The sequence below is a fragment of the Erpetoichthys calabaricus genome, chromosome 1 (genome assembly GCF_900747795.2).
Source record: "Erpetoichthys calabaricus chromosome 1, fErpCal1.3, whole genome shotgun sequence".
Classification (NCBI taxonomy): domain Eukaryota; kingdom Metazoa; phylum Chordata; class Cladistia; order Polypteriformes; family Polypteridae; genus Erpetoichthys; species Erpetoichthys calabaricus.
In genome coordinates, this window is record NC_041394.2 from 54,230,260 (window position 1) to 54,242,716 (window position 12,457).

The following is a 12,457-nucleotide window of genomic DNA, read 5'->3' on the forward strand; positions in this document are numbered from 1 at the left end:
AACTGTGAGGCAGCTGTGCTAACTACTGCATTGGGCCACACCTTGCGGACACAGTAGCTTCTTTATCTGACATTGCTGGCATGACTAATTTGAGATTGTAAGATGTTTATGTATTTAGAGTGGTACAGATCTTGTACAATAACTGGACTTGTCAAGTATCAATGGGGTTAAAAGAGTATAGAAAACAGATGTCTCTTCACCTCTTTTGAAGGATATACTGTATTTAGAGTATGCATCACTCATTTAGAAAATTAAATTCCTTTCAAAAGGATACTGTAGGTGTAATCCCTCCAGGAGAGCTTTATACCTATCACACATAAATATTCCTTAAACTCAGTTGTAAGATCTAGTCTCACAGACATGTGCATACTGGACTGTTTTAATGTGTAAAATCAAAGCCTGATCCAAACACTAGCACATACTAAAACCACTGAAATATGCGGCAGAGATGACATAACAACACACACACAAACTTCAATAAACCATACAGGAACTTCAAAAGACTGCAGCCTGTTGCCTCTGGCCTAAGCTTACAGAAGAAAGCAAATACTGCTTGTCCAATCTCAAACATTTCTTTGCTGGACTTTGAGTTATCAGCAATGATCATCACACATAGTCATTTCTAAAAGTTGGAAATATGCAAGGCTATCCAATCATAAAACTGTCAAGTACATTTCCCTTTTTTCACAACAATACATCAGTAATTACTGCCTTTAGAAACCCTGCAATTTGCCCAAAGTGTAATAGCTGTATAAATAGAAAAGAGCACATCCTACCGGTCAATGATCACTGGGTCTGATGGTGTCTCATTGCGATTGCCACAGCTCTTTTTCTCACAACAGCGACTGAAAAAGAGAACAAAAATCACTGTTTTAATCTAAAATAATTGAAAGTAAACAGTTAGGCATAGCAGCCAAAGTTTTAGTTTCACATAAGCCATTTTAAATATGCCCAACAACAAAAAAACAACATTGTAAAATGCTGTAAACTGATAGCTGCCAGCGGCATCCTTGTTACAGACCTCATTTATTCATGGAGAAGGACAAGTTCATATGCTTCGTATATACAGTTATAAGTACATGCTGTATATACACCTACATATACCCGCATACACGTAAAGAAAAATAAACATCAATTAGTTTATTTTGTAAGGTGAAAGGCAGTTCTTGCAATGAATAGACAGTCATAGACAATGTCTTATATAGTATCGGCTCTATAGCCTTCACACATCTGATGAAGGTTAAACAACTGAAAAGTTGTATCTCTTAACTTCTTTCCTTTGCAGCATGGAAATTACCTCAAACCATTTTCCCATTAAAAAAACATGCTGATACAGCTCTTTAATAATACCATATAATGTCTACATTGTAACAGTGACAGACTGACATGGCGGTACACTGGCCTTTTAGAGCACTTAACCCCTTAGTGATGTCTATGTGTTGTTTACATGTCCGCTTCATCTGTTTAAGAGGACTGCCCTGATACTCTTTTTCCCCACATTTTAAACATATACAATACAGTATATATAATTGGAAAGTCTAAGTAATTTCAAATGATGTTGTTACCAACTCATTACAACCGTGCATCTAGAAAATGAATGTATGGCTTTGATTTTATAAACTTAAGCGCTATGTTCAGATCCAAACATGATATAATGGGTAGCACAATGACAAGAGTGCCATTTCTTCACAGCTCCATGAGATGGACTTGGTTCAGTCACTGTATTTGTGCAGTTTGTCATTTTTTCTCTGGTGCACATTTTCTTTCACCAGCTGCTCCCTCATGGTCTCAAAGATACGCAGGTAAATTTTGTTAATAATTTGTGGGTGTGTACATGAGTGTACTCTGAGAAGGAATGGCACCCTGTTAATGGATGGTTCCAGCCTTGCACCCTATAGTGTTTGGATAGACTTTACTCCTACTCAGTTCTTGATTGGGGTTCTAGAATAGAAGGATAATAAGATAATGATATATAAGGCATACATAAATGGTGTCATCAACATTATAAAGACAGCCAAAATCATACGGTATGTAAGGAAAAGACAACCATCTGGTGGTGGTAACTATAGGGCAGTTCATATTATATTTTGTATCACACTTCACAGCTAGAGGTGCCTCTGAAAAAATATTTGTAATGTAAAGAGTGTATATTACTCTAGTATATTACTAGAAACTTATTGTTTCTTATGTACTTTTTGGTTTGTCTGGTATGCTTAAAAAGGGTTTCCCTGTTTTCCTACTTGCAAAATCTATTTTATGATCATTCATTTACAGTATGTGCCTGGTGGACCAATCAGTACCTGGAAGTCTGCGTCATTCATGCACTTGATTATTTTAAAAAGAAAGGACATGACAAGTCTACAATAGTATCTTTTCATTGTCCTATGTCCTCAATAGTTATCATTCATCTTGCTTCTTCATTGATTCCAAAATTCCCCTTGGCAGTTTCTCATCCACTGTGGTATAGTCCATGGCTACTCTTGGTTGATAATTTTCTTTTCTTGCCTCTGTTTCAACCATCATCAGAATTTTCTATGACTATTATGATTTTTGTCATGTCTGCATTACTATGTGCTTCCTAATATGTATGTGTTAGACGCAATTTAGAAATTTTCATAAACTGAAAATCCGTATAGTAAAACATTATTACCGTTAGAGCAATATCTCGTAGTTGCTGCATTTTGTCAACTTAAGCTCCATTCACATGACAATGTAGGAGGGTCCCGAGAAAAGTCATAATCCAGCACATGAGCAATCTGTCACTAATTCTCAAATCAAACACCCCCTTCAATACCGCCACCTCCCTGAGTCAGCCAAGCTTTGTTTTGCTAGCAGGAGCCCCTCCCCTCAGCCATATAACAAAAGTAACTCAATTCACACCATCTGCCAAACTGCAACTCCACCCCCTCCCAGGCTGCTTGGCCTACATGCCTCCCAACCCCAGACCCATCCATCCAGCTTGACTGGCTTCTGTCCCAGATCCCCTCCCCTCCTTATCCCATATCGTCCCACAGCTCAGATCCCAGCTGTGAAGGTTACCCTCTCTCTGTTATTAGCCAGCTGTGAGTCAGCTTGGGCATCTGCTCTGATTACAATGCCTTATAGGAGTTCAGCTTGGGAAATGACAGACAGCTCCTTCTTATTATATTAGAGCTTCATTTGAAAGATCATTTATTAAATGTAAAGGGATCTGCCAAATCTGTTAAATTATTAAATTATTAAAATATTTGAGGCTGGGACAGCTTGAAACAAGCTAAACTGTGTGAATTATTACAAAATCTGCTACTTGCTCACTTTTCTGCCCGATACATGCACAAAAGCAGTGCTAAATGTTTTCATCAATATCAAGAGTTTACGTTTATTTTTTATATGTTAAAGCATTGACTTGATGTCAACTAATGAAACTTTAATCTGGGAGGCTAATCAGAAATAGGGATTTTTGTTGTTATTCCCAGTTAATTGTTCACTTTGCTCTTCCTTAAGTTAGGTATATTTTATGTGTCTTTACATATTGATTTATGAAAATGGTTTGGGCATTGGGGTCTTCTAAAAAGAATAGTGATAATTAGTTGATTTCCTAAACCAGCTTTATCTATTGCAAGGGGCTGGGTTGCAAAAGCCAACCTCAAGCACAGATACTAATTTACCAGAGCTCACATCCACACTCAATTATAACAGTTCACATTAGACATATTAATCAAACTAAAATGGTCATCTTTTAGGAAGCATGCTTGAAAGAGAAAGTGTACATAGACACAAGAAGAATGTTCCAATTTCCTACAAACAGGTGCCAGGTTAAAAATTCAAGCCTGATCTCCGGAACTGTGAGGCACAAACCACTGCACCACCAAGTCACTGACAATAATAATACTTCTTAAACTGTTTAAAATCGATAAAAATGTCTACATCTACTACCATTCAAAACTACTTTGGCATAATGTTTCCAGATAGAACAATAAGGAATACATTCTGTGTGAAAGTTTCTATGTAAAATAAATAGTAAATTATTTATTGGTGAGTCGACTGTGAAGGATTGCAAGAAGACCCCCAACAACATGCTAGTCAAAAGGAGAAGACAAGCAGGAACAATACCTTTAGATCAGGAGGATAAAGCCATTAATTTTATTAGTGCTTTAATGGCTTCTGACTTTAACTGTAATGCACAAACTCTGCCAGTTCAGTCCCTGCCACTGACTCACTATGTTATCCCGAGTAAGGTGTCACCATTATTCCAAATGTAAAACAAAAAAACTAAAACAATAATACCAAACTGAGCATACTCCCTGTGGAAGACAGATATATCATGCAGCTTGTGTTGTTCATTTATCTTGAGCTATGACAAGAAATACACATACTGTATCCTGAATGTAATATAGTGTATGTTCCATCGCTTTTACTCATGTTTTATCATTTATTGGATTATCTGAACTCTCTACCCTGCGTGTTTATTCATTTTTCCTATCCCCCTTATTCCACTGAAGGGGCACTACAGCTGGAGCCTATTTTGGAAGCACTGGACACAAGGCCAGTGGTCAACCCTAGACAAGATGCCAATTCTTCGCACTATGCCAATATGCATATTTTTTTCAGTATTAGATAAAATGGAAGCACTCAGAGAAAAGTTTATTTCATCACAGAAATATCAATAAAATACACAAGGAAAGTGACCTGGCGGGATTTCAAAGTATAACAACCGTGATTTTTTTAATTATATCAAGTATATGGTACTGGGGAGGACAGGGGGAATTCTTCAACACATGCACTGGAAATTTTCCTTAGAAATTACAGTCCATGCTAACTCATGTATCACGCATTTCCTCCACATTTTTTTGCCACACATTAATTCCCAGAACCTGCTGTTCCACCACATCTCACATGCGCTCTATTAGGTTAAGATCTGGGGACTGTGAAGGCTACTTAAGTGAACTGAAGGCAGCTTGATATTAATGTTTGCTTTGAGAAATGGCACATAATTCAGCTAGTAGAAGACATTTAAAAGGGATGCATGAGGTCTGTATTTTTTTCTTTTATATGCTGTGGTATTCAAACAACACTTACTTATTTTTAAGAGGCATAATGTGTGCTAAGAATAAATATCCAACACCATTATACTTTACCACCAGCCTGTACCGACGGCTCATGGTAGGATGGATCCATTAATTCATGTTGTTCATGCTAAATTCTGACTTTCTTCACATAGCAGTAGAAATTGAAATTGATCAGAGCAGGGGACATTTTCCCAGTCTTCATTTTTATAGTTTTAGTGATCAAGTGCTCACTGTAGCTTTATCTAACCTGACAGGAGTAGTAAAAGACCATGGTTAACATCTCTTAAGTGACACGTCCTGTTCATGCCAACGTGTGGTGGAACAGCAACTAAACCACTTGACCATATCTGCATGCTAGTTGAAGTGCCATTATTGGCTTAATGAATAGGTGCACTTCATAAAGTGCCAATATATTTTAAGCTTACTGTATGTTAATGAAATGCAATAACATCCCTGTAGTGGACTACTTATTTTCAAAGTGCAAAATTGAAATGCCCTTGCTTTTTGTTACTGCTGGTCAAATATAAAGCAGGAATGTGTAGGATGAAGCGAACACTCTGCCATAAGCTGTCCTTTAGCTGAATCTGTGACAGTGTTCTCCCATGACTTCTTGAAGACTCTAGTGAAGAAATGTTTGATGTTCACAGGCTATTTAACATCTTATAATAATTTTTAGAGATTAGATGGTTCAAATTTTAAATAGAATTTAGGTAAAGGAACCAAACCTAATATTCATAGCCTGTCCATTAATCATGTTAAGCTAAAACACTGTATTCAGAATGTCGGACATATTGTGATGACTAGACCACTCGGTCAGAGCATCTCCAAAACGGCAGATCCTATGTGGTGTTCCTGATTTGCAGCACTTAGTACCTACCAAAAGTGGTCCAAGAATGGATAATCAGTAAACTGGTGATAGGGTCAATGGCTCCTAGGGCTCTTGTTGTGTGTGGAAAGTAAAGGCTATCTTGTCTGATCTGATTCCACAGAATTCCTACTGTAGCAAAACTTGCTAAAAAAATGTAATGCCTGCAGAGAGAGAGTGGTGTCAGAACACACATTACATTGCAGCTTGCTAATTATGGGTCTGTGTAGCCTCAGACCTGTCAGAGTGCCCACACTGTGTCTACCAGTGAATGTGCCTACAACGGGCACATGAGCATCAGAGCTGGACCATGGAGCACTGAAAAAAGGTGACCTGATGTAATTAATCGTGTTTTCTTTTATATCATATGGATCACCAGGTGTGTTGTTTACCTGGAGAAGAGACGGCAGCAGGATGCACATTGGGAAGTAGGCAAGCTGGCGGACACAGTGTGATGCTCTGGGTAGTGTTCTGCTGGGAAATCTTGGGTCCTAGAATTCCTGTGAATATTACTTTGAAGTGTACCACCTACCTAAAGATTGTTGCAGGCAACATACACCCTTTCATGGCAATGGCATTCCCTGATGACAGTGGCCTCTTACAGCTGCATAATACACCTTGCCACACTGCAAAAAATGTTCAGGAATGGTTTGAGGAACATGAAAAAGAGTTCAAAGTGCTGGCTTGGCCTCCAAATTCCCCAGATATCAATCTGATTGAGTATCTGTAGGATGTGCTGGTTAAAAAGTCCAATCCATGGAGACCCCACCTTACAACTTACGGGACTTATCTAATAACGCCCTTCTTGACCCTCACCAGTCTGGATTCAAAGCAGCTCATTCTACCGAGACTGCACTTCTTGCTGTCTCTGAAACACTTCACACAGCCAGATCTACCAACCTGTCCTCAGTCCTCATACTTTTGGACCTATCTGCAGCCTTTGACACGGTCAACCATCAGATACTTCTGGAAACTCTGTCTAGTCTTGGGATCTCAGGCACTGTCTGGCAATGGTTTGCTTCTTACCTTGCTGACCGGTCATTCCAGGTTGCCTGGCAAGGCTCCCAGTCAACTCCACGAAGACTGACCACTGGTGTTCCTCAGGGCTCTATCCTAGGACCCCTTCTCTTCTCCTTATACACAGGTTCTCTTGGGAAGGTAATAGCTGGACATGGATTCTCTTATCACTGCTATGCGGATGACACTCAACTCATTCTCTCCTTTCCACCAGATGACCAGCAGGTCTCAACCCGCATCTCAAACTGCCTTGCTGATATCTCCTCTTGGATGACTTCCCACCACCTCAAGTTGAATCCCAGCAAGACTGAACTCTTGTACATCAAAGGCAACTCATCTCCGAATCTTGACCTTGCAATCTCTTTTGACAACTCGGTTATCGTCCCCTCAAAAACGGCAAGAAGTCTTGGTGTCACTCTAGATGAAGACTTGTCTTTTTCTCCACACATCAGCAACCTCTCCAGGTCCTGCAGATATCTTCTTTACAACATCAGGAGAATCCGCCCCTTTCTCACTACAGAGGCTACTCAGCTTCTCGTCCAGACCTTGGTCATCTCTAAGCTGGACTACTGCAACTCTCTGATGTCTGGACTTTCACTAAAGGCAACACAACCACTTCAATTGATCCAGAATGCAGCTGCAAGACTCGTTTTTAATATTCCCAAATTCTCTCACACTACACCTCTGCTGCGGAACCTGCACTGGCTCCCTGTGGCTGCCCGCATCAGGTTCAAAACCCTAACACTTGCCTTTAAGGCCAAAACTGGAACTGCACCACCTTACATATCAGCACTGGTTAAGCAGCGTGTCACTTCTCGCTCTCTCAGAACATCAAGCACTGCTTGTCTCGAACCACCCTTACTTAAAAGAAGAGGACGACATGCATCAAGACTCTTTGCAGTGTTGGCTCCTCAGTGGTGGAACGAACTTCCTCTTGCTGTACGAACAGCGGAGACCCTCACTGTCTTCAAACGTCATCTGAAGACACACTTCTTTAAACAGCACTTGGGGGACTAAAGTCCCCATACTTTTTTTCTACCCTTTCTCTTTATATATATAAAAAAAAAAAAAAAAAAATTGTACTAAACTTACTCTTTTCTTCTAGCATGGTTTTGTGTACAACTTGGTCAGCGGTAACTTGTTTAATGACAGTAGATTTAATCCTAGCCTAAAAAGACTGAAGAACAGTCGTAGACTACTAAGCACTGTTGTAAGTCGCTCTGGATAAGAGCGTCTGCTAAATATTGTAAATGTAAATGTAAATGATCTGCTATTAACGTCTTGGTGCCAGATACGACAGGACACCTTCAGAGATCTTGTGGAGTCCATGCTCAGATCGGTCAGCGATGTTTTGATGGCACAATGGGGACCCGCACAATATTAGACCGGTGCTTTTACCGTGTAAGTGTATAGCTGTTGGATGATTTCTAAAATCCTGATAGTTGGATTTGTTGTCAAAAAATGACTATCCTATCTCATGTATATTCCATCCATCCATTATCCAACCCGTTATATCCTAACTACAGGGTCACGGGGGTCTGCTGGAGCCAATCCCAGCCAACACAGGGCGCAAGGCAGGAAACAAACCCCGGGTCATCTATATTTCAAAATATAAATGTTCTTCACCTGAACCTGAATCTTACCTGCACATGACTTCATGGGTGAGGAGGACCCGGCACATCTCTGGATTTTTGTTCTGGCCTTCATATGAGATAGGCTGTTGTGGAACAGAAAATAACATTTTTAGATACAGATTTTGGCCACTGTGTACATCTTTAAAATAATAACATATAACATGAATTTGCTAAAAAAAAACTCAAAAATTGTAACCAAGTGTTGAGTTTAATAATTAATTTCCACATATTTCTGACATTTTCTAAATATAACAGCCAGTATCACCATTACTTAGAAAAGTCAACATGATATATTCATATTAGTAATATAAAATCTGACTATGGTTAATAGATGAATAAATAAACAGATTGTGTTTTCTTTAAAAATACTCCTGCTTTAATAAATGGTACTGTAAATAATGCAGAGTTTAATGCATACTGTAAAGAGGTTAAGCACTTGATTAGCCAAATTTTGTCATAGAAAAAGTACAAAGGATTATATGAGAGCAATTGACAGGCTAAGGAATGACAAGAGATATTGCTTTAAATCTGGTTCAAAGTGAAGCCCTCAATAATCGGTGAGGGCACAGAGGAGCCACTAGGGGATGGCAGGACATTAATACCTATTAGGCGGCTGGAAACACTAAATGGCCTAACAATATTTTGTCACAGAAGGATTGTATGTTCTGTTATAGTGTTTTTTGACCTAATGTTTAGCATTAGCATCATTAAGCCTGCATTATGAAGGAATTCTATGTCTGTTGGGTCCTAGAAACATACTGCTCAAGTTTCCTCAACTACTTTCTAAAAGAGAACAGAATGATTACTCAGGAAAAGGGAGCATGTAGCCAATTATACTAAGTGATTCTTAAAATGGAGGTAGCATCAAAAGGACAGCTGTGGCAAAGGTGTCCAGGAGGTGTACTAGCACCACTTTTCCCCTTGACATTTGAGATGAAAACTGATTCCCCAAATTAAATGACTGCTAAATTCTAGTCAATTCTAGTTCATCTTTGAGTGGAAATTAGAATTTAATTTAGATATCAATCAGTCAAACTTAACAGTGAAAACAAAAAGCTGTTTGGTTAGGCCATGAAGAATATGTAAGCTTTTATTCATCTGGGTCTTTGATCATCCATACATGTGCCATTGCTGACTTTCCAAACTGTTATTACTACTAGATTAATAATTATTTCCTTTTTATTGCTTGGGTATTCAATATAAATGTTGTAGTGAGCTACCTGTGGTAATCTAAATTGTCATTGTATTCATGCTTGCCTGAAATTCAGCAAAACAGACAGGAACTCAGGACTGCTTCCAGGCTATTCATGAAAATAGGCTCTCTCTGGACCCTTTCCAGTATCCTCTTTTGGCATAGAGGACCTCTGATGGTTTTCTGCTACTATCTCAGGTTCTCATTCTTATGTCCCTGAAGACACCTATTTATTTGACTGTGAATGTTAGTTTTCAGCTTTCTTATCCATCATCGATTGAATTCTTTCTTACAACTCTACAAAAATTGACCTTGCAAACCCTTGCAAAGAAAGAGTCTCTGTATGAGTAGCATTATATATACATAAATGTAAAGGTTAAAAATCTGTATGCTTTGAATTCAGTAGTAATCATATGTCATTCCTTACTTGTTTTGAGACGGAGTCAATGAGCCTCACATAGAGATCCTGTTCTGTCCGCACTCCTGAAAGCAGAAAGCAAAATATTTATTTCTATAATCTCCCTACAACTTATTTGATACTACATTTTCTTAATCTTGTCAAAATCTCCACGTTTCCATGGGTTAAGACTACACAAAATATCCGTAATAATCAAATCAACATTAGGAAAGTATAGGAAAACCTTCAGCCCCATGAGGAGTTCATTATTTGATAACTAACAAGTAATAAACTGGCTTTAACCTAATTCTTGAGTGTTTAGTTATGCATTCCAATGACCTTACCTGAGCAGAGATAAATTATTTTTGCAAATATTGGGGTTTTGTTTTTTGTTTAATATCACACATACTCTTTCTAGAATTTATTTGTTAAAAAATAGTCATGTTCATTTTTTAAAGTTGAACCCATCAAGTTGAGAAATAAAAATGGAATATACTGACTACTGCAAGATACATTTGGTTAAAACCAGTTTGTGACACTTTTAATACCTCTGGAAATCCACTGTTTCTGTAATATACTGCCCTTGGTCCTCATATATATGAGAACACTGGAGGTAGATAAGAAACAGAGGATGGAGCTCACAAGACTTATTTCACAATAATATTAATAAATTCTTGCAAAATTCTGAAAAAGTCTGCCCTCTTCCAAACAAATAAAGTTTGATTTTTTGTAGTTATTTATAAGACATTATCTTCCTGCTGTTTGAAAAAGGATGTATCAAGATTATTTTAGGGGGGCACAACAATGTAGAGTAGGAAATGACTACAAGATACTGCTAGATAATCCAATTTCACTCAATGTTGCACAGAGCATTAGAAGATTAGGAGTACATGTAAGTCAGACATTATCTGACAGTTAAGCAGATATTTTTCTCCAAAATGGTCTCAATTTGGGACAATACCAAAACATATGTGATTGTTCAAAATTAGTTTCCAATCAATGATATATTTAGGTAATTTTAATTCATAAAGATGTGAATGATATATAATTGTAATTGAATTATAGTGTATACCCTGGGTTCCTCAAGGCTCTGGGGCTGACACGTCTCTGCAACATCGCATGGACATCGGGGGCAGTGCCTCTGGATTGGCAAACCAGGGTGGTGGTTCCCCTTTTTAAGAAGGGTGACCGGAGGATGCACTCCAGCTATAGGGGGCTCACACTCCTCAGCTTTCCCGGTAAGGTCTATTCAGGGGTGCTGGAGAAGAGAGTTCGGTTGATGGTCAAATCTAGGATTCAAGAGGAACAATGCGGATTCCATCCTGGCCATGGAACACTGGACCAGCTCTACACCCTGGCCAGGATCCTGGATGGGGCATGGGAGTTTGCCCAACCAGTCCACAGGTGTTTTGTGGATTTGGAGAAGGCATTTGACCGTGTCCCTCGATGCATCCTGTGGGGTGTGCTCCGAGAGTATGGGGTACAAGGCTCATTGTTACAAGCCATTCAGTCCCTGTACAGGAGGAGCAGGAGCTTAGTCCGCATTGCCGGTAATAAGTCGGACTCATTTCCTGTTGAGGTTGGACTCCACCAGGGCTGCCCTTTGTCACCGATTCTGTTCATAAGTTATATGGACAGAATTTCTAGGCACAGCCAAGGAGCAGAGGGGGTCTGGTACGGTGACCTCAAAATCTCGTCTCTACTATTTGCAGATGACGTACTGTAGTTCTGTTGGCTTCATCGGACAGTGACCTCCAGCTCTCACTGGAGCGGCTCACAGCCGAGTGTGAAATCCGAGGCTATGGTTCTCAGCGGGAAAAGGGTGGAATGCTCTGTCCGGGTTGGGAACACATTACTGCCTCAAGTGGAGGAGTTCAAGTATCTTGGGGTCTTGTTCACGAGTGAGGGAAGAACGGAGTGGGAGGTAGACAGACGGATCAGTAATGCAAGCTACTGCAATGGTCCGTCATGGTGAAGAGAGAGCTGAGCCAAAAGGTGAGGCTGTCAATTTACCAGTCGATCTACGTTCCTACCCTCACCTATGGCCACAAGCTTTGGGTAGTGACTGAAAGAGCAAGATCACGGATACAAGCGGCCAAAATTAGTTTTCTCCGCAGGGTGGTTGGACTTTCCCTTAGAGACAGGGTGAGGCGTTCAGTTATCCGGGAGAGACTTGAAGTAGAGTCACTGCTCCTTCGCATTGAGAGAAGTCAAATGAAGTGGTTCGGGCATCTGGTCAGGATGCCCCCTGGACGCCTCCCTGGGGGGGGGGGTTCCGGGCATGTGCCACTGGGAGGAGGCCAC

The 12,457-nt window shown here is 39.7% G+C and overlaps 1 protein-coding gene across 2 annotated transcripts in view; it reads right to left on the bottom strand.

Moving 5' to 3' along the window:
* The window catches only part of ebf2 (EBF transcription factor 2), a 145,717-nt gene that overhangs the window by 118,211 nt on the left and 15,049 nt on the right, over positions 1–12,457 (bottom strand). For both annotated transcript variants that reach the window (XM_051928327.1, XM_028799604.2), the window contains exons 4-6: positions 10,184–10,239; positions 8,574–8,647; positions 777–845 (exon numbers count right to left, since the gene is read on the bottom strand). In XM_051928327.1, coding sequence (XP_051784287.1) covers positions 777–845; positions 8,574–8,647; positions 10,184–10,239 — 199 coding nt within the window. The remainder of the gene's footprint in view (positions 1–776; positions 846–8,573; positions 8,648–10,183; positions 10,240–12,457) is intronic.